Source organism: Myotis davidii, unplaced genomic scaffold, assembly GCF_000327345.1.
Source record: "Myotis davidii unplaced genomic scaffold, ASM32734v1 scaffold1994, whole genome shotgun sequence".
NCBI classification, from domain to species: domain Eukaryota; kingdom Metazoa; phylum Chordata; class Mammalia; order Chiroptera; family Vespertilionidae; genus Myotis; species Myotis davidii.
The window spans coordinates 124,084-146,904 of record NW_006285309.1 but is presented as its reverse complement, the minus strand read 5'-3'; the positions used below and the strand labels follow the sequence as shown (position 1 = coordinate 146,904).

At 40.6% G+C, this 22,821-nt stretch overlaps 1 protein-coding gene across 6 annotated transcripts in view; it reads left to right on the top strand.

Annotated features, from left to right (window-relative positions):
• The window catches only part of MPDZ (multiple PDZ domain protein), a 172,050-nt gene that overhangs the window by 145,839 nt on the left and 3,390 nt on the right, over positions 1-22,821 (top strand). For 5 of the 6 annotated variants that reach the window (XM_015558970.1, XM_015558971.1, XM_015558969.1 and 2 more), the window contains 14 exons: positions 444-524; positions 6,847-6,939; positions 7,027-7,101; positions 8,392-8,566; positions 10,939-11,084; positions 12,007-12,090; positions 12,304-12,497; positions 14,885-15,032; positions 16,841-16,927; positions 17,808-17,898; positions 18,755-18,798; positions 19,614-19,736; positions 21,082-21,186; positions 21,749-21,861. In XM_015558970.1, coding sequence (XP_015414456.1) covers positions 444-524; positions 6,847-6,939; positions 7,027-7,101; positions 8,392-8,566; positions 10,939-11,084; positions 12,007-12,090; positions 12,304-12,497; positions 14,885-15,032; positions 16,841-16,927; positions 17,808-17,898; positions 18,755-18,798; positions 19,614-19,736; positions 21,082-21,186; positions 21,749-21,861 — 1,559 coding nt within the window. The remainder of the gene's footprint in view (positions 1-443; positions 525-6,846; positions 6,940-7,026; positions 7,102-8,391; positions 8,567-10,938; positions 11,085-12,006; positions 12,091-12,303; positions 12,498-14,884; positions 15,033-16,840; positions 16,928-17,807; positions 17,899-18,754; positions 18,799-19,613; positions 19,737-21,081; positions 21,187-21,748; positions 21,862-22,821) is intronic. The other variant, XM_015558967.1, reaches the window with a different exon arrangement.

The following is a 22,821-nucleotide window of genomic DNA, read 5'->3' as shown; positions in this document are numbered from 1 at the left end:
GAAAGGAGAACATTTTATGTTCATATGGGCTGTACCAAACATGTCCCTTAGTGAAATGGAGTATTTTGACAATTTTCAGGTAGAACATTTAATAGTTTCTAAATTCACTTGATGGCTAACACAGTAAAGAATAGTGAATGGTACCTCTGCTGGTACCAAAGGTTCTGTGTTTCAATGAGTTTCACTGTTTTGTAGCTGGATTGCTACTAGATTTCATTATAGTGTAAATCAAGGCAGCTTGAAAATCCACATTGTGTCTCTGCTGTAAAATAACTGCTGTCTAAACACACCTCAGTAGTGTTCCGGAGAGAGTGTATTTTTCTCTCCAAATAGTAATAATGAATTGCAATACATAAAATGATTTTGACTAAGTGGCTCTTATATTTCAACAAACAAAAAGACAGGACACTCCATTGCCCATTTGCCATTTCTTTCTCTGTCAGGCTGAACCAAGTGTTGCCACTTCCGATGCAGCTGTGGACTTCAGTTCATTTACAAACGTGCAACATCTGGAGCTTCCCAAGGTAAATCTGCTTTGAATTGGAGTGAAATGATATTCACATTGCTGTCCTCATCCACTGGTTCTCAACAGTGTGCTCTCCATCAGCAACATCGGTCAGCATTACCTAGGATCTTGTTAGAAATGCAGGTGCTTGGGGCCACTCAGACCTACTGAGTAACGGGGTGGCCCACAGCCTGTTTCACTAAGCCTTCTCAGTGACTGCAATGAACGCTGAAGGGTGAGAACCACTGTGCTAACTGATACTTTAGTAGGGACCCTCCTTTTCCTCCTTTATGGTACCCCCAAGGTACGAGATTTTGTGGTCCCCCCTTTGATCTATTTACCAGGGATCTGCCAAGGCGGGAATTAAAGAATAAAGAAACAGGCTTAATTTTGAGGAGAACCAAGATGGCGGCATAGGTTAACGCCGGAGTTTGCCGCCTCGAACAACCATTTCAAAAGTGAAACTAAAAGACGGAAGGGACATCACCCAGACCCACAGGAACGCTGGCTAAGTGGAAGTCCTACAAAACACACCTCAGTAGTGTTCCGGAGAGAGTGTATTTTTCTCTCCAAATAGTAATAATGAATTGCAATACATAAAATGATTTTGACTAAGTGGCTCTTATATTTCAACAAACAAAAAGACAGGACACTCCATTGCCCATTTGCCATTTCTTTCTCTGTCAGGCTGAACCAAGTGTTGCCACTTCCGATGCAGCTGTGGACTTCAGTTCATTTACAAACGTGCAACATCTGGAGCTTCCCAAGGTAAATCTGCTTTGAATTGGAGTGAAATGATATTCACGTTGCTGTCCTCATCCACTGGTTCTCAACAGTGTGCTCTCCATCAGCAACATCGGTCAGCATTACCTAGGATCTTGTTAGAAATGCAGGTGCTTGGGGCCACTCAGACCTACTGAGTAACGGGGTGGCCCACAGCCTGTTTCACTAAGCCTTCTCAGTGACTGCAATGAACGCTGAAGGGTGAGAACCACTGTGCTAACTGATACTTTAGTAGGGACCCTCCTTTTCCTCCTTTATGGTACCCCCAAGGTACGAGATTTTGTGGTCCCCCCTTTGATCTATTTACCAGGGATCTGCCAAGGCGGGAATTAAAGAATAAAGAAACAGAAATGATGGTTTCTTTTCCTTCATTAAACGGAAAGCTCCAATTCTAGAAGTTTCACTGATAGACATCAGTGAGGAATTTGCTTTTGAGAAGATCAGAACCTTAAGTTCAAATGACCACTTTAAAGAAGTCGTTTGCTGAATAGAAACCTATACAGGCTGTTAGGTGCTGCAGGGCCATGCTGGTCTGCAGGTGGACCGTGGATGGACGAGAGTACAGGCAGAAAGAGCATTGGAGAGCTGAGGGGGAAGGGAAAGGAAGGAGGGAGGAGGGGTGGAGGATAGGAGGATACTTAATGAGATGCTGCCACACTCCAGGTGTGAGTCAGTGCAGCATGATGCTGGGGCCGAGCCTTAGAAGGAGTGCCTCAGGGTGAGGACCCACTTCATCAGGTATACACCTGACACAGTGTGTGATCTCCCTTGGCCTCAGTCTTCTCACCTGTAAACTGGAGAGGTCAATATGATCTTTGATGTAGGTAATTGTAAAGATTAAATGAGTTGTTTATCAAGTGGTTGGCATAATGCCTGGCACATGGTCAGACCCTGTTAAGCATTTAGGAGAAAAAAATACTGTGACTTTATTGGTTGCTTTTTTACAATAGATAATTCTTTTTTACAATAGATAATTCTGTATGAGAGAAGGCCTTTTTAATGGGCAATTCGTGTTGTATGTTAGAGAGAAAAGAACAGAAGTCATTAAAGCCTTTTCCTCTTCTACCAAGAAGCCTATACATTTCAAGAATCCCTCATGCTATTTCCATGTAAGAGAGCCAATACCTTCCTCTTTCCCCTGCTGATTTCAGGGTAGTGTTACCTTTCCCAAGTCCCTAATATGTTCCTTGTAAGAATTCTCTACTTCATCAAACTGACTTGAATCAAGAGCCCATGGAAATTATTTTAAGAATTCATCTCTCTTTGCCTTTGTTTATGTCAGGATGTCCTGCTTTTTTTAAAGCTTATCCAAATCCTACATAACTCAAGACCTAGCATAATATCACCTCTGTTTATTTAGAAATATTTCTCCAATATTATGGCCTATATAATGCTGACTATTAAAGTCTTCATTTACTTGTCATATAATCAAGAACATATCTCTTATGCTAAACTTTCAGGTGAGTATAGTATCTATACATTTCAATTGCATGTTGAGAGAAGTAATAACTCTTACACTTTCTCTCTTATGTGGAATTGTGTACCATAGTTCATACTAAGCATTAGGAAGGGAAGAGTGAATGCATGCTTACACATAGTATATGCTCAAGGGGAAAGATGTTAAGATCGGGAGAGGCAGGAAGGAGAGAATAGTTTTTGTATGAAAATTCGAAATCATGTAACAGGTCATTTTGAGTTCTGTTTTGACTCCTTAGAAACTCTCTTGACAGGTCTATTATCTTTTTCTTTTTAATTCTTTATTTTTAAGTGGGTGTATGTGGTTTATAAATGTACACCCAGTGGCTGACTAAAATGCTAATTCAGTTTAACAGACATATTTTTTGTTAAAGATTTATTTTTAGCACATTTTGTGTAAGGAAGTACATATACATCAAAGCAGGTAACAACATTACATGATTCCCAGAGATCTGTTTCATATCCAGTTAATTTTATATGGTGACAGTCTTCAAATACAATTAAGAGTTTTTCTTCTAAATTTTAGGGTATCTTCCAACTTTAAAACAGTCCTCCTGATGATAAGAGTAGTTTGTTTAGTTTATTTCTACTTTTAATTCCTGTTTACTTATTTTTTTTTAGCTCCTTAATTGTACAAGTGTTCCTCCATAAATATATTTCCTTAACTTGTTTCACATTCCCCTTATGGTGATGTTTTTTTTTATTTTTTTATTTTGTGATGATGCTTTAAAAACTAGCTCAAAGCAAAGTTTCTAAGATCTATTTTTATTAAGGACTCTGTGTGCTGTGGCAGAAGTGAGGTGGAAAGTTGAGCAATTAGAAAAGAATTATATAGGATAAGATAAACGAACTATTGTCTCCTTCTGGTGAACTGGATCAAGTGTTTTTCCATGATTATAAAGGAGAACATTTTATTTTCATATGGGCTGTACCAAACATGTCTCTTAGTGAAACGGAGTATTTTAACAATTTTCAGGTAGAACATTTAATAGCTCCTAAATTCACTTGATGGCTAACACAGTAAAGAATAGTGAATGGTACCTCTGCTGGTACCAAAGGTTCTGTGTTTCAATGAGTTTCACTGTTTTGTAGCTGGATTTGCTACTAGATTTCATTATAGTGTAAATCAAGGCAGCTTGAAAATCCACATTGTGTCTCTGCTGTAAAATAACTGCTGTCTAAACACACCTCAGTAGTGTTCCGGAGAGAGAAACACTCACACCCCATTATCCTTACTTACCTGACAATCCATTATTGTCTATAGATGAGTATGTATTTGTTTTCGTAGTATATTCTAAGTGGGATTGCAGCATATTTATACAAAAACGGACTCCATCAGCCTTAAAGGAGGAATTTGTGGTCTCAGGACAGTTGACCGTGTGGCTCAACAGTGTCATAAGGGCCCATTCTTCCTGCCCCTGCACAACTGTACACAGTGGCAGCTGGACCCCCAGACTGGTCCTCCTCATAGTTTTAGAGTGGCTGCGAACCATACTGGGGGCCAAGGGCTACTTCTCTCACATATAGTGGGGGTTGGGAGATAGAGTGACTATCTCAAACTTCTGAGCAAAACTCTTGAAATTCATCCTGTTGAACCAGTTCAGGTCATATACCTTTTCCTAAGCCATGGAATAGAATTGTGCAACTAACTTCAGTCATTCAGACTCTATCTGTGGAGCTACTTTTCTGTTGCTACATAAGAAATTCCCTCCAAAATTAATGGTTAAAACAGTAGACATTTATTATTCTCACAGTTTCCTTTTGTCAAGAATTCGGGAGCAGTTTAGCTGGGTGGTCTGGTTCAGACTCACGTGTACGGTTGCTAAAAAACTGCCAGCTAGGGCTGCAACTCATCTGAAGCTTTGGTTGGGGCCGGAGGACCTACAGCCAGCCAAGACAGTTTACTTACAGGGCTGCTGGCAAGATGCCTGTTTTCTCTGCATGAAGCTGCTTTAGTGCCCTCGTGGCATGGCCCCTGGCATGGCAAATGACCCCCCAAAAAAAGCAAAGAGGAAGCTCAGAAGCCCCCTTTTTGACAAAATTGTGCAATTACACATAATCACTTCTTCTTTATTTTGTTTATTACCATCAAGTCACCAAGCCCAGCCCCACTCAAGAATCCCTTCTTGAAGGGAAGAGCATCAAAGGGTTTGTGTACATAACTGAACACCATCACTGAAAACATAGGCAAAGAGAGAGGGGGAGAGTGTGTGTGTTATTTGAGGCAGCATAGGGAGGGGGACTGGAGAGTCTAATGAAAACACATGAATTTGTACAAAGGAGTAAGATGAGAATGAGTATTAGATAAACAGCCAGCAAATGCCTGCTGTAATAGTAAAGAACTTTCCTAACTACAGTTAAGTGAATAGAGAATAATAGAACAAATATATCTACATCTCACTATAGATATAGAGTATTACTTACTCAAACAAAGGTTTCTTGTAATAATAGGAAAGACCATTACTGTGGAAAATCCCAAATCCAGGGTAACTAAATCGCTAATGCTTTGCATTGGCAGGGGATTTGCCAGTGTGGTGTCACACTAACCTTCCTATTCATCAAGCCTGATTCTTTGACTGCTGGATCAGAGTTTGGGGCTTCAGAATACTGGCATGTTTCAAGGATTCATCTGAAGTAACCTTGGTTTTGTCCTGTAGAGTTATTAGCAGAAGGAATATGTGTTAGAACAACACTTGTGTAATACATTAAGCTTTCAAGCCCTTTCTTACTGCACTTAATCCTCACAGCAGCCTTGCTGTTGGGCAAATATTATTATTCCTTTTTTGTTTGTTTTTAGATAAGAAAATTGAAGTTTAGAGATATTAAGTGGCATATCCAGATTTCTTCAGCTAGGCAGGAAGTAAATTAGGACCGAGTTCTGTTCACCCTAAAAGTGCAGTTTTGTCTTCTGTCCATGACTGATTGCCTGACGGAGAGCAGTGGTGGACAGATGCCCAGGGAGAGCCTGCAGGTTGGCAGGCATTGTTTATCTCCCACAGAAAAGTCCCGTGCTGGCAATCTTTAAAGGTAGGGAACCTGGCCTGGATGTCATGGTCATGATCCTAAAGGCCCGATAGCAAGCTTTGGCTCTTGTATACCTTTCAGAAGAAACATGGCGAGATTTCCTTTTCTCTTTTTTGCTTTACATTTCCCTGCTTGGAGACTGTAGTGGAAGAGGAACCCAGCTCAAACCAGAATGAAAATGTTGAACCCTGTTTTAGTTTTATGAGCATTAATATTAAAGGTAAACACTACTATTGTGGAACATTTGGTTTTGATAAAAGCAGATGTGGAAAATACAGAGTAGGTGTGGCTGTCTAGCCTTGCCAGGTTTTCAGGGCAGGTCCTTGGGCTCAGAGTTGAGAGCATTTTCACTCTACACCAGATCAAAACACAAGTCCCTAGAGAAACCGCACTGGGTCCGGAGCCCCAGAAGGGACAGAGCTTGCAGCAGTCATCGTGGCCTACCTGCTACAGAAGGAGGCGCAGAGGGGGCGAAGGGGCCAGGCTAGTGTGTTATTTGCAAGCCTAGGCCAGAATGAGGAAGCGGGGGGCGGGGGCATACTGTGATTCAGCCAGCCAGTTACACACAAGAAAATTCTCAAATATCATATATTCATTGAATTATTGAAAGCATTTTTGTTTCCAGGACATTTTGCTAAAGTTACTAGAACTCTGTTGCTGTATACATATGCTAAAGATACTAGAAGTAGTAGACATTTGGGAGAAGTGAACATACCGGGTTAGGCAAAAGTCAGTTTACAGTTGTGGGTATGGGAAATACAGCTTGTCCCTGTATTATTATTGATTAATTATTATTTTCCATAGGAACAACTGTAAACCTACTTTTGCTCCACGCTGTATTTGAGTATTTGATGGAGGAGAATTGATTCCCATTTAAAAAACTTGAAAGTTTGCTTAAGAAAAGAAGAAATTTCTAATAATAGATGTTAGAACAGTTTGAGTTTGTTTTTTAGGCCCTGGGTAGACGATGATGTTCAGAAATTATGGTCACGTACCTTTCCATTTGAATGAATTTGATGTTTCAGATTTTCTGAGCAGTCTTGTTTGTATTTCTCTAGGACCAAGGGGGTTTGGGCATTGCTATCAGTGAAGAAGACACACTCAGAGGAGTCATCATAAAGAGTCTGACAGAGCACGGGGTCGCGGCCAAGGTGAGGCCTCCCCCTTTTCACGTCAGAAAGTGTGGAGGAGAAAGTTACTTCTGCAGAATCATTCAAATGTTCCATGCTTCTGTTTAGGATGGGCGGCTCAAAGTTGGAGATCAGATCTTGGCTATCGATGATGAAGTTGTTGTTGGCTATCCTGTTGAAAAGGTACCTTTTTTTCTTATAAAGAAAACAACAAAAAACAAATTGTGCTGTAAACCTATCCTTAAATATGGCCACAGAGTGTGTGTGTGTGTGTGTGTGTGTGTGTGTGTGTGTGCCCCTGTGTTTGTGTGTACGTACGAGGGTCCCTGTGTTTGTCTGTGTGGTTGGCCATAGGAAATTATAGCCATGGGCTATAATATACAGATAGCCTTAAAGGAAGAGATTATTTGGAAGTTCTTCAATTTTTGTTTACTATTTTTCAGTGAAGGCTATTAGTATTGAGCTATTTTATGTTGCCTGGTAAATTCAGTAATTAGTGGACATTTTTTATAAAGTATCATTTCCGTTTTCCCTTAAGAAAAGTTTAGACTTCTAAACAAGGGTCAACTTAGTGTCAAGACCAAGGAACATTTTTTATGAATGTTAGGTCCCATAAGTAACCACTATGCATATTGCTTTATAAGCAGATTTTAGGACTCAGACATTAAATATGAGATAAAGCCAGCTGAAGTTAGTCCAAAAAATATGTATAACTTTTATTGGGATTAACATTTATTTGTACCTGTGTTTCCTCTTCCTTAGAAGTGTTCATAATCCTTAGGAATCTCACTTGAGGCCTTTCATACAGAAGTGCGAGGAGCAGGCCTCTTGAGAGTCCGTGTGCAAATGCTTCCATTTCTATATTGGCCAACAAGAAGCTGAAATCATTTGTTTCATTTCGTTTTAATTGTAGAAGTTGATCCTTTAACTCACATAACTTTCCATTTGACTTGATTTTTCTGTTGCATAGTTTTCCTTATCCTGCTTTTTGTTTCCAAATCTTTATGGAGAGTATTACAGATGTACCCCCTCTCCCCCAATTCCTTCCCTTCACCTAGTTCCCACCCTGATTCCATTTTTTAAATGTTTGTGTAGGCTGCTTCAGATTCTCTGTAGAGTCAGGAATGGTAAAATACCCCATGTATATTCGGCAGTGATCCAAAGAAATGGATGTAACTAATTGGAAATATACAAAGTTGAAAGCTCTATACTTAGATAAGAAAGAGTAGAGTCAGAACTGGACTTACAGTAGAAGGTAACTGTGGCCTTAATATTAGACAATTGAGGAAACTACAATGAAACTATAACCATTCTTTCTTGGCCCCTCAAATCTCGACAAGGACAGAATTTGCCTCTGACTTTTCTCTCCACCATAGATGGTTTTAGATTCCAACTATAATAGTGACTTCATTGTATACATCTACTAATTTGTCTCTGAATTTTGTTTCCCCTTCACACCAACCCCCTTGCCAGTTTATCAGCCTTTTGAAAACAGCAAAGACAACAGTGAAACTTACCTTTCGGGCCGAAAATCCAGATTCCCAGGCTGTTGCTTCAGCAGCTGGTACATCCAATGGTGAAAAAAAGAACAGTTCCCAGGCTCCGATGGCCCCACCACCTGGCTCCCCGGAACCGGAGCCCGTCCGAAGTAAGGGCTGGTCTCGTGAGTCCCGCAGCCTGGCACCCGGCGCACTCAGGCTCAGCGGCGCTCTCCACGGGGAGTGGGAGCCAGCTGCCTGCCTGGAGATCAGTGTTTGAAAGGCCATAGTTATTACCGGGCGCCCGGTACTCTTTGGTGAAAGCTGGCATAAGGGGAAGAAGGAGTACTGACCATTAGACGGGTGATGTGTGTGCTGTATATTAACCAGCCTTAGGAAACCCATCCACCCTCTGAGTTTCAGCCTCTTCATCTCTAAAACAAAGGAGTGGTACCCTTCGTTCCCCATGGACCTTTTGCTAAGGGTCCCCTTGCCTCTAGGTATCTGACTAATGAATTAAAAACATAGTTTCATACATTTCCTTTTTTTTCTTAATTCTCACCCTATGAGTGAGGATATTTTTTCCGTTGAATTTTAGAAGGCGTGGAAGGGAGGAGGGGATGAGAGAGAAACATCAGCAGAAGAGAGAGACATCAATTGATTGCCTCCCACTCGTTCCCAGACCAGATGTGATATGTGCCCTTTACCCTCAGCCCTTGGGCCGGCGATCTAACCATTGAGCAAAACAAGCCAGTGCTGTCCATTGTCTTTTTTATACTGAGCAGTAGTTTAACTTCATCTCAGTGTTTGAAATGGATACACTATAAAATGGATACAGTGATGCCACTTCCTCAGAGGAAGCAAAGTTGCCTGGCACTACAGGAAACGATTAAAAATGCTGGTCATTGCCACGGGTGTTTGTAGTCAATCTGAGTGCGGTCATTGGGGTCTAACAGTAGATCCTGTCAAATGAAATGGTTGTATGTGGCCGTCGGACAACGCTTTTCTCCCATTAAAATGCCAGTCAAACTATTGGGACAAACTATTTCTTCCAGTAATCTTTTAAGAAAAATTACACTAGCATTTACTAAAACAATACGTTTTAAGCTTTGCAGCATTAAAGAAAAGTACTTAGCCGAGGCTGGTTTGGCTCAGTGGATAGAGCGTCGGCCTGCGGACTGAGGGGTCCCGGATTCGATTCCGGTCGAGGGCGTGTACCTGGGTTGCGGGCATATCCCCAGTGGGGGATGTGCAGGAGGCAGCTGATCGATGTTTCTCTCTCATCGATGTTTCTGACTCTCTGTCTCTCTCCCTTCCTCTCTGTGGAAAATCAATAAAATATATTTTTTTTTAAAAAAAGTACTTAAACACATTGACTTTTGCAGTTGGTGAAAAAATCTCTTTTGGCTTTGAAACTGCAATATTCAATTCTTTAGAAGTTTTTTAAGGAAATAGCAGTTTAGGTTATACATATCTAATGAAAGTGATTATTTAGAAAGACGGGGTATTTCAATGAATTATTTAAATATTGAATGGAAGTTTTCTTATTTTTAATTTTATGTTGATCCCTAAATAGCATTGTCTATAAAAATATGAACTGCTAAATGAAAACATAACTAAAAGAAAACATCTTACACCTGCTCGTACCGTTTCAGGAGCAAGAAAATAGTCTGTCTCCGGGTTCTTAAAAAGAACATCTTGTCTATAAAGCTGCTTTACCAAGTGTCCCAGCTTTCCCCAAATATGCTGTTTGCTGCCTGCTCTTTGGTGTATCATTAAACACAGGCTATGAAGACTAGAATAAAATGAGGTGTGAACGTATGTTCACCTTGTTTTTTCATGATCTATTCTTGTCTATCCAATTATGAGCATATATGTAGCAGTATGTAATATATGAGTTTATAAAACATCACATGAGATGCAGGAAAGACACTGTGAGTGCGTCTCACTTGACATTTTATAAACTCGGGTATTAACTCAGTTCAGCTGTGTAATGCTCAGACTGGTTGCAGAAGAAAAGAGACTCTGGAATAAGAAGAAAAGGCAACAAAGACAGAGAAGCCCTGAAAAGCAGGCGCCGTGACCAAAATTGTTCACGTTCACTGTGCTCTGTGCTCTTCCCGGGCTGTGTTTTAGGTCCTGCCGCACACCTCGGTTCTGAGCTTAACAACCATGATTTCATAGGGTTTGTTTGGCTTCAGTGGAATGTGGAATATTTGAGTGAAACTAGAGCTTCAGTTCAACTCTCTGTTCTTGTTGCTTTTTACATAGTATCTGTAACAATGTAAAAAAAACAACAGCATACAGAATAGTGCAGAAAATAATTTAGCAGGTAATTTTGTGCCCACTACTGTAATTAACAATGAGGATTTAGTCATATTTTTTGGTAGTTTAGACTGTCACTGAAAGATTAAGGTGACTTTGAAGTCTTCTTTGTCCCCAGTCTTGGGCCCATTTTTCTGCTCGTTCTCCCAAAGACAACCAGTGTGGTGAGTTTACCGCATGTGCCTTCTAATCAATTTGTATTTCATTTCATTTTTAGGTACAAGCAGGTCGTCAACACCAGCAGTCTTTGCTTCTGATCCTACAACCTGCCCCATTATCCCGGGCTGCGAAACAACAATTGAGATTTCCAAAGGGCGGACAGGGCTGGGCCTGAGCATCGTCGGGGGTGCCGACACCCTGCTGGTGAGGACACACCCAGAGATGCTTTGAGACACAGGCAGCACCTTCAGCCAGCATGAGAGCATTGTCAGGGAGCTTTCTATCAATTTTATTAACTGACATATAAAGGCTTAGAAAAATGCATCATTCTTTGTTATTTTCATTTGTAGTGAAAATATTTAAGTGGGTGGGTACTGAGGTTTTTATTTTGAGTAGGCCAGTCTCACTCTGTGAGACTCTGTTAAACTTGTGGTTATGACCTTCAGGTTCAAAATATCTCTATGAATTCACCAGCCCTTGCTGTGTTTTCATTTACTTCTTACTGATTGGACATGATTGGGTTAGACATACTGAGAGGAATCTGTACATTATTCATAGGCAGATTTTTCTTTTTTCTTTTATTTATTTAAATCCTCACCCGGAGAGAGAAACAGAGATGTGAGAGAGAAACATCAATTGGTTGCCTCCCATACACTCCCCAACTGGGGATCAAAACTGCAACACAGGTGTATGCCCTGACCGGGAATTGAACCCAAAACACTTTTGAAATAGGAGACAGTGCCCACCCAACTGAGCCACCTGGCCAGGACTAGCCAAATTTTGCTAAGTGTCAGAAATGCTTGTGAAATCCAATCATTGCACGTGTGGATAGGAGAAATGATGTATATCTATTATATATATATGTGTGTGTGATTTATATATTTAACCATTTTTTCTTTAAGCCTCCCGATCATTAGAAAGAAGTTTAACCTTCTTTGAGCCTTTTTAGCAAAAACATTGTTGTTATACTTTCTTTGAATTTTGGTATGTGACTCACGTATGGACCCTGTGAGTGTGTAACCCGTATCACTGTCTCTAAAAATGCAGTGTGTTTTGACTCCATTTCTGCTCACCATCCCTAGGGAAAATGGGATAAAACATGGGCGTGTCTTGTCTGGGTCCTTAGGGTGCCATTATTATCCATGAAGTGTATGAGGAAGGAGCAGCATGTAAAGATGGAAGACTGTGGGCTGGAGATCAGATTTTAGAGGTACAGATGCTGTGTACTTGACCTTTACAGTTAACAAAGAAAAGGCTACTCTGGGGAGGGTGGTCTTTGTGTGTCTGTTTCTCTTTTCCTCCCCCCCTTTCCCCCCATCACTTCCCCTCTACTCCTTTTCCTCACTTCTCTCCTCTCGCCCCTCTTCCTTAATTTTCCTTAACTCACTGGGTTCCTCAGAGACCATGTCCCATTTCTGAACAGGTGAATGGCATTGACTTGAGAAAGGCCACCCATGATGAAGCAATAAATGTCCTGAGACAGACGCCACAAAGGGTGCGCCTGACACTCTACAGAGATGAGGCCCCATACAAAGAGGAGGACGTGTGTGACACCCTCACCATTGAGCTGCAGAAGAAGCCGGGGAAAGGCCTGGGATTAAGTATTGTTGGTAAAAGGTAAGAGAAGGGCAAACACAGTGACCTTTCAGAAACGATGAAATCTAAGGTATGTTAAAGAGAAGTAGCAGTAGTAACATCTTTATCAACAGCTGGTGTTCTGTAAGTGTGGAACATCCGAAGACACTGGTTTTGAACTTTTTCCATGAGTATTTTAAGGGTTTTTGAAAGTACCCAACAAAAAGCTGTTTGTTACTTTTGAGTACCTGCTATGTGCCGGGAAATATATTGGATTCTGGAGGACAGAGTTAAGAAAGACATGGTGCCTTAACCGGTTTGGTTCAGTAGGTAGAGCATCGACCCGGGGACTAAAGGGTCCCAGGTTCGATTCCAGTTAAGGGCACGTACCTTGGTTGCTGGCACATCCCCAGTGGGGAGTGTGCAGGAGGCAGCTGATCGATGCTTCTCTCTCATCGATGTTTCTAACTCTCTATCCCTCTCCCTTCCTCTCTGTAAAAAATCAATAAAATATATATTTTAAAAAAAAAAGAAAGACATGGTACCTGACCTCAGAAAACTCAGTTTGGTGAGTGAGAATTAAATACATTCTTACAACAAAGGAATCTGTTGATGAGTGACCGAAATGCATTGTGGGGATCCATGGAAGCAAAGGCGAAATGAACCAAGTAACTCTATTTAAGGGAAGTAGATTAGGAAAACTTCTTTAGAAAGAGGTGCCTGAGCCGAAGCTAGAAGTGGTAAATGATCGTTGGTTTCTGAAGGGGATGAAGGATATCCCAGAGAGAAGATCAGCATGAACAAGAGCCTGCCATCAAAAGGGGACAGACAGTAACTTTAGAGGCTGCGGAGGCAGATTGGTAAATATGCGTAAATTCAGTACCAAATTTATTTAAATATTTATATATAGGAAATATTAGCAAATATATTCTACAGTAAGTTCCAACACCTTTATTCTGAAGATGGGAAAGCAGACGACCAGTTGGTGAAATGGCTTGAGGTCACGACCTTGGCAAGGGCAAGTGGTGCAGTTCACCTTTCAGTTGCCTTTGTATCGCAACAAGAAGTTGTTGGTTTATTTATAGTTCTTTTTTTTTAATATATTTTTTTTTACTGATTTTTTTACAGAGAGGAAGGGAGAGAGATAGAGAGTTAGAAACATCGATGAGAGAGAAAAACATCGATCAGCTGCCTCCTGCACACCTCCTACTGGGGAGGTGCCTGCAACCCAGGTACATGCCCTTGACTGGAATCGAACCTGGGACCCTTCAGTCCACAGGCCGACGCTCTATCCACTGAGCCAAACCGGTTTCGGCTATTTATAGTTCTTTTTAAAAAATATTGGAGCCCTAACTGGTTTAGCTCAGTGGATAGAGCGTCAGCCTGTGGACTGAACGGTCCCAGGTTCGATTCCAGTCAAGGGCATGTACCTGGGTTGCAGGCACATCCCCAGTAGGAGGGGTGCAGGAGGCAGCTGATCGATGTTTTTCTCTCTCATCGATGTTTCTAACTCTCTATCTCTCTCCCTTCCTCTCTGTAAAAAATCAATAAAATATATTTTTAAAAAATAAATAAAAATAAAAATATTGGAATAGGTTAGTATTTGTTCATTTTACAATAAATCTCTCTTGATTGGTAGTTAGATCTATAATGATTTAAAATAAAAGGCAGCACAGCAGGGGTACTTAAGTTTAGGGTAACAAATGGTCTTAGTTTGAGATACACATTAGTTACTCATTTTTAATAATGTTAATGATGTTGATGGTAACAGCAGCATATTTTTATAGGCACAGGTCTATATCTGTTTAAGGCTTCATTATGGTGTAGAAAGAATAATAGATTTTATAACCAAGGACGGACTCTTACATCTCATTGTTTTGCCATTTGGTAGCTGTGTGACCCATCCAATGAGTATTGTAGCCACTTCTACACATAGTATATAGTTGTTAAATAAATATGCTTATGCAAGACATATTTAATATATGAAATCTATATGTATAAAAGCCTAAGCGACTGAACAACCAGTCGACTGGTTGCTGTGATGCACACTGACCACCAGGGGGGCAGATACTCAACCCAGGAGCTGGCCTCTGGTGGTCAGTGTGCTCCCACAGCCAACCTCCTGTGGCTAGCCAACCTCCCTCAGTCCCTCCCCTGGCTGGCCAACCTCCTATGGCCCCTCCCCCCAGCCGGCCAGGCAGAGGGACCCCACCTGTGCACAAATTTGTGCACCAGGCCTCTAGTATATATTATATCAACTATTATTTATCATAAAAATTAATTCTAATATTGCCCCGGTGTTGATTTGAGAAGAAAAAAAAAACCTTATAAAATAAAATTTTCAGTTAAAAGATTTCAGCCTTTTATTAAATAAGCATTGCATTACAGTTGAGAAAAAGTAATATTGAAAATCAAAATTATGTTTGCAGAAATGACACTGGCGTCTTTGTATCAGACATTGTCAAAGGAGGAATTGCAGATGCTGATGGAAGACTGATGCAGGGAGACCAGATACTGATGGTGAACGGAGAAGATGTCCGTAATGCCACACAGGAAGCTGTTGCCGCCTTGCTAAAGGTAAAAATCAAATGCCCAGAATACGGTAATTGTGTGCCATAATATAGAAGAGGAGGAATTTAACCTTGAGCTAGCTCAGTGCAATAAGTACTGATTCCTCTTTATTTAAAATGTTCTCACAAATAAGAGATAAGTAAGAAACTGTATTTCCATAATAAATAATCTTCAATACACAAAATCTTCACATGATGTTTGTTGCAGTGTTATTGGTAATAATAGAAAAACTGGAAGCAATACAGTTGACAAAACTATGGCAAGGGTGCATGGCAAACATATCTGTTTAAAAGTCATGTTCAGGATAACTAATTAACATGAAAAAAACATAGTAGAGAAGGTGAAACAAAATTTTATTCACAGTGTGGAAACATCTATGTAAAATAAAATCTTATAGTAATTCTTTTAACAATAATTATGAGGTGATTATTGGAACTATGGAATCCTTGGTTCTTCATTTCAAAATTTTCTATAGAGGGTGAATTGCTTTTATAACATAAAATTTGGCTTAAATTTTTTTTTTTAATTTCTTTATTGATTTCAGAGAGGAAGGGAGAGGGAGAGAGAGATAGAAACATCAGTGATAAGAGAGAATTATTGATTGACTGCCTCCTACACTCCCCCTACTGGGGATTGAGCCCACAGCCCGGGCATGTGCCCTTGGCTGGAATGGAACCTGGGACTCTTCAGTCTGCAGGCCAATGCTCTATCCACTGAGCAAACCAGCTAGGGCTAAAAAATTTTTATAATAACAGATTCCCTTGACATTTAAATGAGATATGTTGCAAGTAGATGAAAGAGTTATAACTTCTCACATTGAATAATTAATGCATGGAATTGGTTAACCCCTGCAGCTATGTAAGCTGGAAATAGAAGTAGATTCAAGAACAGTTTGATAAGTTCCTGCCCCTCCCCCCAAAATAACAAACAAACAGAAAAACAACTTATGAATAGTGCAGGTCAGGTTTTGACTTTTAAAAATTTGATTTGTGATCCATACACTTATGGGTGAAACATCTTTTGTAACCCCTGTCAGAGAAGCAGCATAATAATACCTGTGGAAGTACTAATTTGTGCTAGACACTGTCCTAAGTTATCCTATCACAACAATCGAGAATGGTCTCCATTTTTAAAATGTAAAGACTTATCAAGCTAGACATCTGTTAAGGTCTCACAGCCAGTAAATCACATAGTCTGATTTAGAACAGTGTCTCTGACTACAAAAGCCCAGCCGCCCAACACCCCCTTGCGTTGCTTCCACACCAGAGACTGTGTAGCATTTCTTGCAGCCTGTGATGTAATGCCTTTCCCGTAAAGGGCCACGGGGAAATGGTCTTCAGTCCTTGGTTTGTGTTGATGGTAACGTGGCTAATTTAAGTATTGTTTATTCAGGAACAGTGGAACAATAGAGAGCTCAGCCATTTATCTGAGTATCTCTGCTATTAAGAGCAAAACAAGTTGCTTTATTGTTTGTTTTGTTTTTAGAACCTGAGTTATTTAGTTCATTTAGCCTATCTAAATCAGTGTGTTTCCTGAGATAATTGCCCAGTTCTCAGTATAAATTATGAGTCTCCATGTAAATTATGAGGTCATACGACAGACATTTGGTGTGGCTGTTGCTGCTTGTTGTTACTACTTTGACTAATTCTATTTTTTAAAAAGCGTCTTTCTACAAAGCTTTGAAGGTATCCTTGCCTGTGGAAATTCCAAAAGGAACATGCCTTTAGAAACTCAGTCTTAAAGAGTAAGAAGTGCTCCTAAAGATGACTGTAGCACTTTATTTAAACATTTCCATAAACCCACTGCTCCCCCAGTGTTCCCTAGGCACAGTGACCTTGGAAGTGGGAAGAATCAAAGCTGGACCATTCCATTCAGAGAGGAGGCCCTCCCAGAGCAGCCAGGTAGGTAGCTCTGGGATTCACCTGGGCACTGCAGGCCACACGCCAAAAGGAACTCAAAGATGGTCTTGCCTGTGGGCTGGTTCAGGGTCGTGGACACAGGCCTGGCTCTCTGCAGCTGGGCACAGTGGGGGGCAGAGTTTGAGATAGGGAAGAGCAAGAGCTGGAGGACAGGTAAGCAAGGTGTAGCTCTTGAATAGTGTGTAGGCATTCTAAGGAACTTATTTTATTTTCTGACATGACTCTTTTTTTCATAATCTCAAAAGTTAACCAGTTAATGTAGGAAAGCCTACCAAGGTACTCTATTTTTAAAGTATTTTATTATTAACATTGATCCATCTGTACTCAGCTGAAAAGAATCCCAGGTAAGTGAACTGCAGATGCACCTCACACATGTAAAAGACGGTGTTATACATAGTTAGGTCTCCTGTCAGCCCCTCTCGTCAGTCCTGTCTTCTGGTGATAGAAGCCCATTCTCATCAATGTGTCCATGCAGACCCCTTGTTCACCCCTCGCTGGTGACCATCAGTTTCCTGTTGACTGGCCCCAATTCTGTCTTGAAGCCCCATCTATGTACAGTATCAGTTTAAATTTAGAGGATTAGCTTGAATGAGATTATGAAATTCCACTAAAACATTAGGTAGGCTGGAATCTTTTTCATCCATCCTTTTAGCTTCAATTTATTTAGGTCAGTACACAAAGTCTTCCTTAAAAAGAATATAAAATCAGTAGAAACTTCTTAAATGCCCATCCTGTTATCAAATGCCAGTGTTACTTAACAGGTGTTTCTGTCTAGATGCATAGGAGAATTGAATTCTGAAATAAGTGGCGTGGAGGGGCTATCGTTCTTTCACACTCTGAAATCACTGTTTTGCGTGTGTAGATGAGCGAATGCAGCCTGTCGTCCTTCATATTCCCGCTGTCTGGGTCCAGTGCCTCCGAGTCGCTGGAAAGCAACTCAAAGAAGAACGCATGTAAGATTGGTTGCATGTTTAAGCATGATTTACTGGTTTGATTTTGACAGATTTTCCTTCCTGCTTTAATTTACCTCTGAGCTCTCTTTCCCCCGAATCATTCCACATACTATTCCAGGTGGAAAGATGTGTGTTGGCAAAAACTCAGAACAACGTGAAGCAATGCCTACAGCAGCTTTTCCCGTCTTATGTTTATCCTACAAGACATACCAAACATTCGAATCGCATTCTGTATTTTTTTTTCCCACTGAGCCTATTGGTATATTTGATTTTTATTTCCCTTCCCTGTTTTATGTAACACCGATTAATCAGAAGATGCCATTAAGAAAAGCCTTCTTTTTCCATAAGGACTGCATAATTTTTGATTGAAAAAAATTAATGTGATCCTCCTGTGTTTTAATTACATGAAATCATGATGCAGAGGGTTTTTGGCTTGGAGCATCAGTTGAAAGTTGTTCAAATTGAAGAAACTAACCATATGGCATTCTCTGTTTGCAATATGACTAATATTCTAGAAATGTAGGCATTTCCGTCCGTGAATTCTTTTAATGCACCCATGACTTTATTCCTCTCAGCTGTGCACATGTGTCTTTCTGTCCAAACCACATTCTGTCCTTGTCTCACTCAAAGGGGATTATTCAGTTATATAACTCGTGCTTGAAATAAGAAGAAATGGGACAGTGTGTGCATTTTTCCAACTGGAGAAATGGAGTCCTCGTGTGAGACAGACTTAATCATGGTTTCTAGCAACTTTAGAGCCCTTTAAAAAAAATAAGGGTGTGTCATCCAGTTCCAGACATTGACTGAATTTTAAAAAAGCTTTAATAACCATATTTTGTCTTTTTCACCTTTTTAGTGGCATCAGAAATACAGGGATTAAGAACAGTTGAAATAAAAAAGGTAACTCGGGTTTGTGGGGGGAAGAAAACAGTGCAAACCCTGTTGACTTCAGAGGCACTTGCATAGGTCTTTTCCTAGAAGCTTTTTATCTGTCTGAAAAGTTACGTATGATACACAGGCGAAATAGTCAGTCTTTGGTGAGTTTTCTCATTGTAGCTCCTTGTTTGAAAAGTCATTGTTGGCACGTGCTATATTGTCAAAAACGGCATCAGTGCAGCCGCGATCTCACAGGGATGGGTAGGCCATTGCCTTCAGCAGATAGTTTCTATTTCCAGATACAGATTCCGCTGGCAGCCGTGCACCAGAGAGAAGACAAAAGCAGCTACGGTTCTTTGAGCCTTTGCTGTGTGCTAAACACTCTTGCAGACACTCTGTGCGCCCCGTCTGCCTCTCATTTACTGTGCACGGCAGCCCTTTGTGAGAGGCCTGTGGTCACACTTTGTGAGTGAAGGTCTAGTGTTCATTGAGAGGAGGGAACTTGTTCCCGGTCCCAGCGTCTGTAAGGGGGGATTCCTGGCTCTGGACACAGGCCTCTCTGGTTGGAAAAAGCACGCCCTTTTCACTTCATCAGCTTACCTGCTCTTTGTCAGTTCACAACATGATTTTCACTTCACGGGTATGATTTCTTCCGCAGATGCTATTTCCCTCACTAAGTCACACTGAGGGCCTGTGTCAGATAAAGTAATGCGATTTTTGAGCCTCATTTTTCATCCTTACACCTAGAGGATCTGTTAACTATAGAATATTGTGCCAAAGAAATCAAAAGTCAATTAAAATATTATATTGACCCAAATACTCTCTCTATTCCATGGCAGGGGCCCACTGATTCACTGGGAATCAGCATTGCTGGAGGAGTGGGCAGCCCACTTGGTGACGTTCCTATATTTATTGCAATGATGCACCCGAATGGGGTGGCAGCTCAGACCCAGAAACTCAGAGTAAGTTGAACTAATAATGGTCCTGGTCGCCCTTGCAAATTTGGCAAAAGTTTTGATAAACCCTTTGAATCTGCCACCGGTTGCAGGCAGTTTTAAATGTCTGTATCTGCTTTTAAACCAGCGAATCCAACCACAGCAGGGCTTGCTTTGAGTAAAAGATGCAGAAAAGTAAAAGAAAGGAGAATTTGCTATTGTATGCAAATTTGCAAGCAAATTAAATGAGAGAAGATGTACTGTAGTTTCTTAAATTTTTTACTTGTTTAAAACTCTGTAGAAGTTAAAACAGGAAGTGTTTCAGAACACCAGTAAGGGGTGAAAATGTTTTCCTTACACATTTCATGGTTTAAATGCTGATTGAACTTTATGAAGTTGAAAATGATCATTCGTGTTGCATTGGATTATCAGTTTTACAAAAGTTCAATATACAAGCATGGACAAAAGTAGGTTTACAGTTGTAATAAAAATACATAATACAATAATTCAGAAATAATTATACCAGAACAGACTCTTGTGTTTCAAGAAGTCACAAACTGCAGGCCTCCTGTAAATGTGACAAAAATTGTCAAACTATACAAAACGTGCTTCCAAGTTGAGGGATTATCCAAACATAGAGCGCTGTGATGGAATTTATGCGAACCGTTCGGTTGTGAAATCGTGAATATTCCATTCACGTCTATAAAGTAAAGTCTGTGTGGCCTCGTGTCAAAATGGTCTCGAAACATAGCCACCTCTTAGTTTAAAGAGTGTCTACATGGGGAATGGTCCAGTCTCCTTTGATACCTATCTCTATATATATGAACGACACTTAAAAATTGGTTGTTACACACAGCACAAGGGTCAGAAAACTCTTCTGTGATGGCCAGTGACCCTTTTAGGGCTTGTGGACATGAGGGTCTGTGACACCTGCTAGCTCTGCCCCATGAATGCAGACTTTGTTCACCAAAATAAGCAGTGGGTCAGACGTGGCCTTTGGGTCACAGTTTGCCCGTCCCTGACTTATATAGTCAAGTGTAATGTGTATAATTATAATGTCCAGAGAAATTCTGGTTTCCAAAGAGCATCGGATATCTTATTTTCTTAATAGGAAGCAATGTCTTACCCAGGAGAAACAAAGAGAAGAGTGATTTTCCCCCTCCCCCTGGAGACTATAGGACTCAGTCATTATGTATAACTTTGTCTTCTGGTTGCTGCTGCTTGGAATTAGGGGTTTCTTTAGGTAGATTTCCATTGCTGATAGCAGTATATGTGTGATGTGTAGGGTGGGAAGGAAAGGATTGCTCAGGCCTCAGTGTCCCTCTCTCCACGGCTGCTTTTGCAGATGACTGTTTCTTTCTCTCCCTCGCAGGTTGGGGATAGGATTGTCACTATTGGTGGCACTTCCACTGAGGGGATGACTCACACCCAAGCAGTTAACTTACTGAAAAGTGCTTCTGGCTCCATCGAAATGCAGGTAAGATTTTACTCCCAAGCACAACCCAGAATATGGGGAGCTTGAGGACACATGAGCTTTCATGTTAAACGAGTAAAAATGCTTAAATCTCCTGCTCTTATTTCATTTACCGTTTCCCTTGAACATGAATGATTACGTTGAGAGTTCTAAGAGAATAGGTTAGGAACACATTCTGTCACAGTTATCCTGATGTATTTGTTGTTTCACACATTGTATCTAAGGGGGCGGGGGGATGCAAGGTCTTAGCAGTAAATGGTCAATTGCTAGAATGGTGTAAGTGGCTTGTAATATAAAGATCTTTAAAAATTAATTGCATGAGAGACCATGTTTGAAACCATCAAAGATCTTGATAGAATTGAAGTAGTAAAATATCTTTACTGTCCGTGGAAGAGGCCTCAGGACCTTGTGAAATTTCTCTCTCTTTGGCTGCATATTATATTAACAAATAATTAAGTGGACCATAAAATACATGTTTTAGTGCAAATGCTGCTTTTGAAGAAAGATTACTGATCCTTCATCACATGAACTTGTGTTTTTCTCTGTCGCCTTCTCCTCTGCACAGGTGGTGGCTGGCGGAGATGTGAGTGTGGTCACAGGGCACCAGCAGGAGCCTGCCGGTTCCAGCCTTCCTTTGACTGGGTTGACGTCAAGCAGTATATTTCAGGATGACCTAGGGTGAGCTCGTATGTTATGGTGTGTGTGTCCCTACCACACACATCAAGGTGAAATAACAGGAGATGAGGGATAAAATATAAAAAGCAAGTGTTTCTAAACTTTTAAGTAATTATGGCACGGATTTATTTTATCAAAGATAGATAGATAGATAGACATGCCACTGTGTATCCTACATTGTCAGCTCGGAGTTTTGGGGGAGTACATTTTAGTCTTGATGTCACTACCCTGTGTGACATGGAACAAGCCAGACCTATCCTTTTAAAAATTCCAACATTGCCTACTCAATCATCTTTTTGATTAAAAAATTTACAGTTATTCACCATGTGAGTACGAAAGAATTAGAACATAGAGAGAGAAGAGAGGAGCATAGTAGCATTTTTAAATAATTTGATGCAGCTTTTACATTATTGATCATTGATTTTTTTTCTCAGAGCTTGGGAATACTGGTGTTTATGACTTATTCCAAGATGGTCCTCTATGCTTTAGCCCTCTCACTTTATTTTATTTTATCTTTCTTTATATATTTTTATTGATTTCAGAGAGGAAGGGAGAGGGAGAGAGAGAGAGAGAAACATCAATGATGAGAGAGACTCACTGATCGGCTCCCTCCTTCACACCCCCTACTGGAATCGAACCTGTCCACAGGCCCATGCTCTATCCACTCCGCCAAACCAGCTAGGGCAGCTCTCTCACTTAAAATACACTGGAAAAAAGAATAAGCTTCTCCATGCAATGAGCACCTGCTGTGAATATGTTAGTTTAAGAGAACGGATAATGAGTAATAGAGTTAGGGTGTTAAATAGAATCTCATTGGATTATGTAAATTTAAAATGCTGAGCCCAGCACACACTGAGTGACAATTCAGGCATGCTCAAAACACCCGTAATGTACTCACCATCAGTAATACAGAGAATGATGCTAGTTCTACATAATCCTTAACTTGCAGATGCACAATAATAT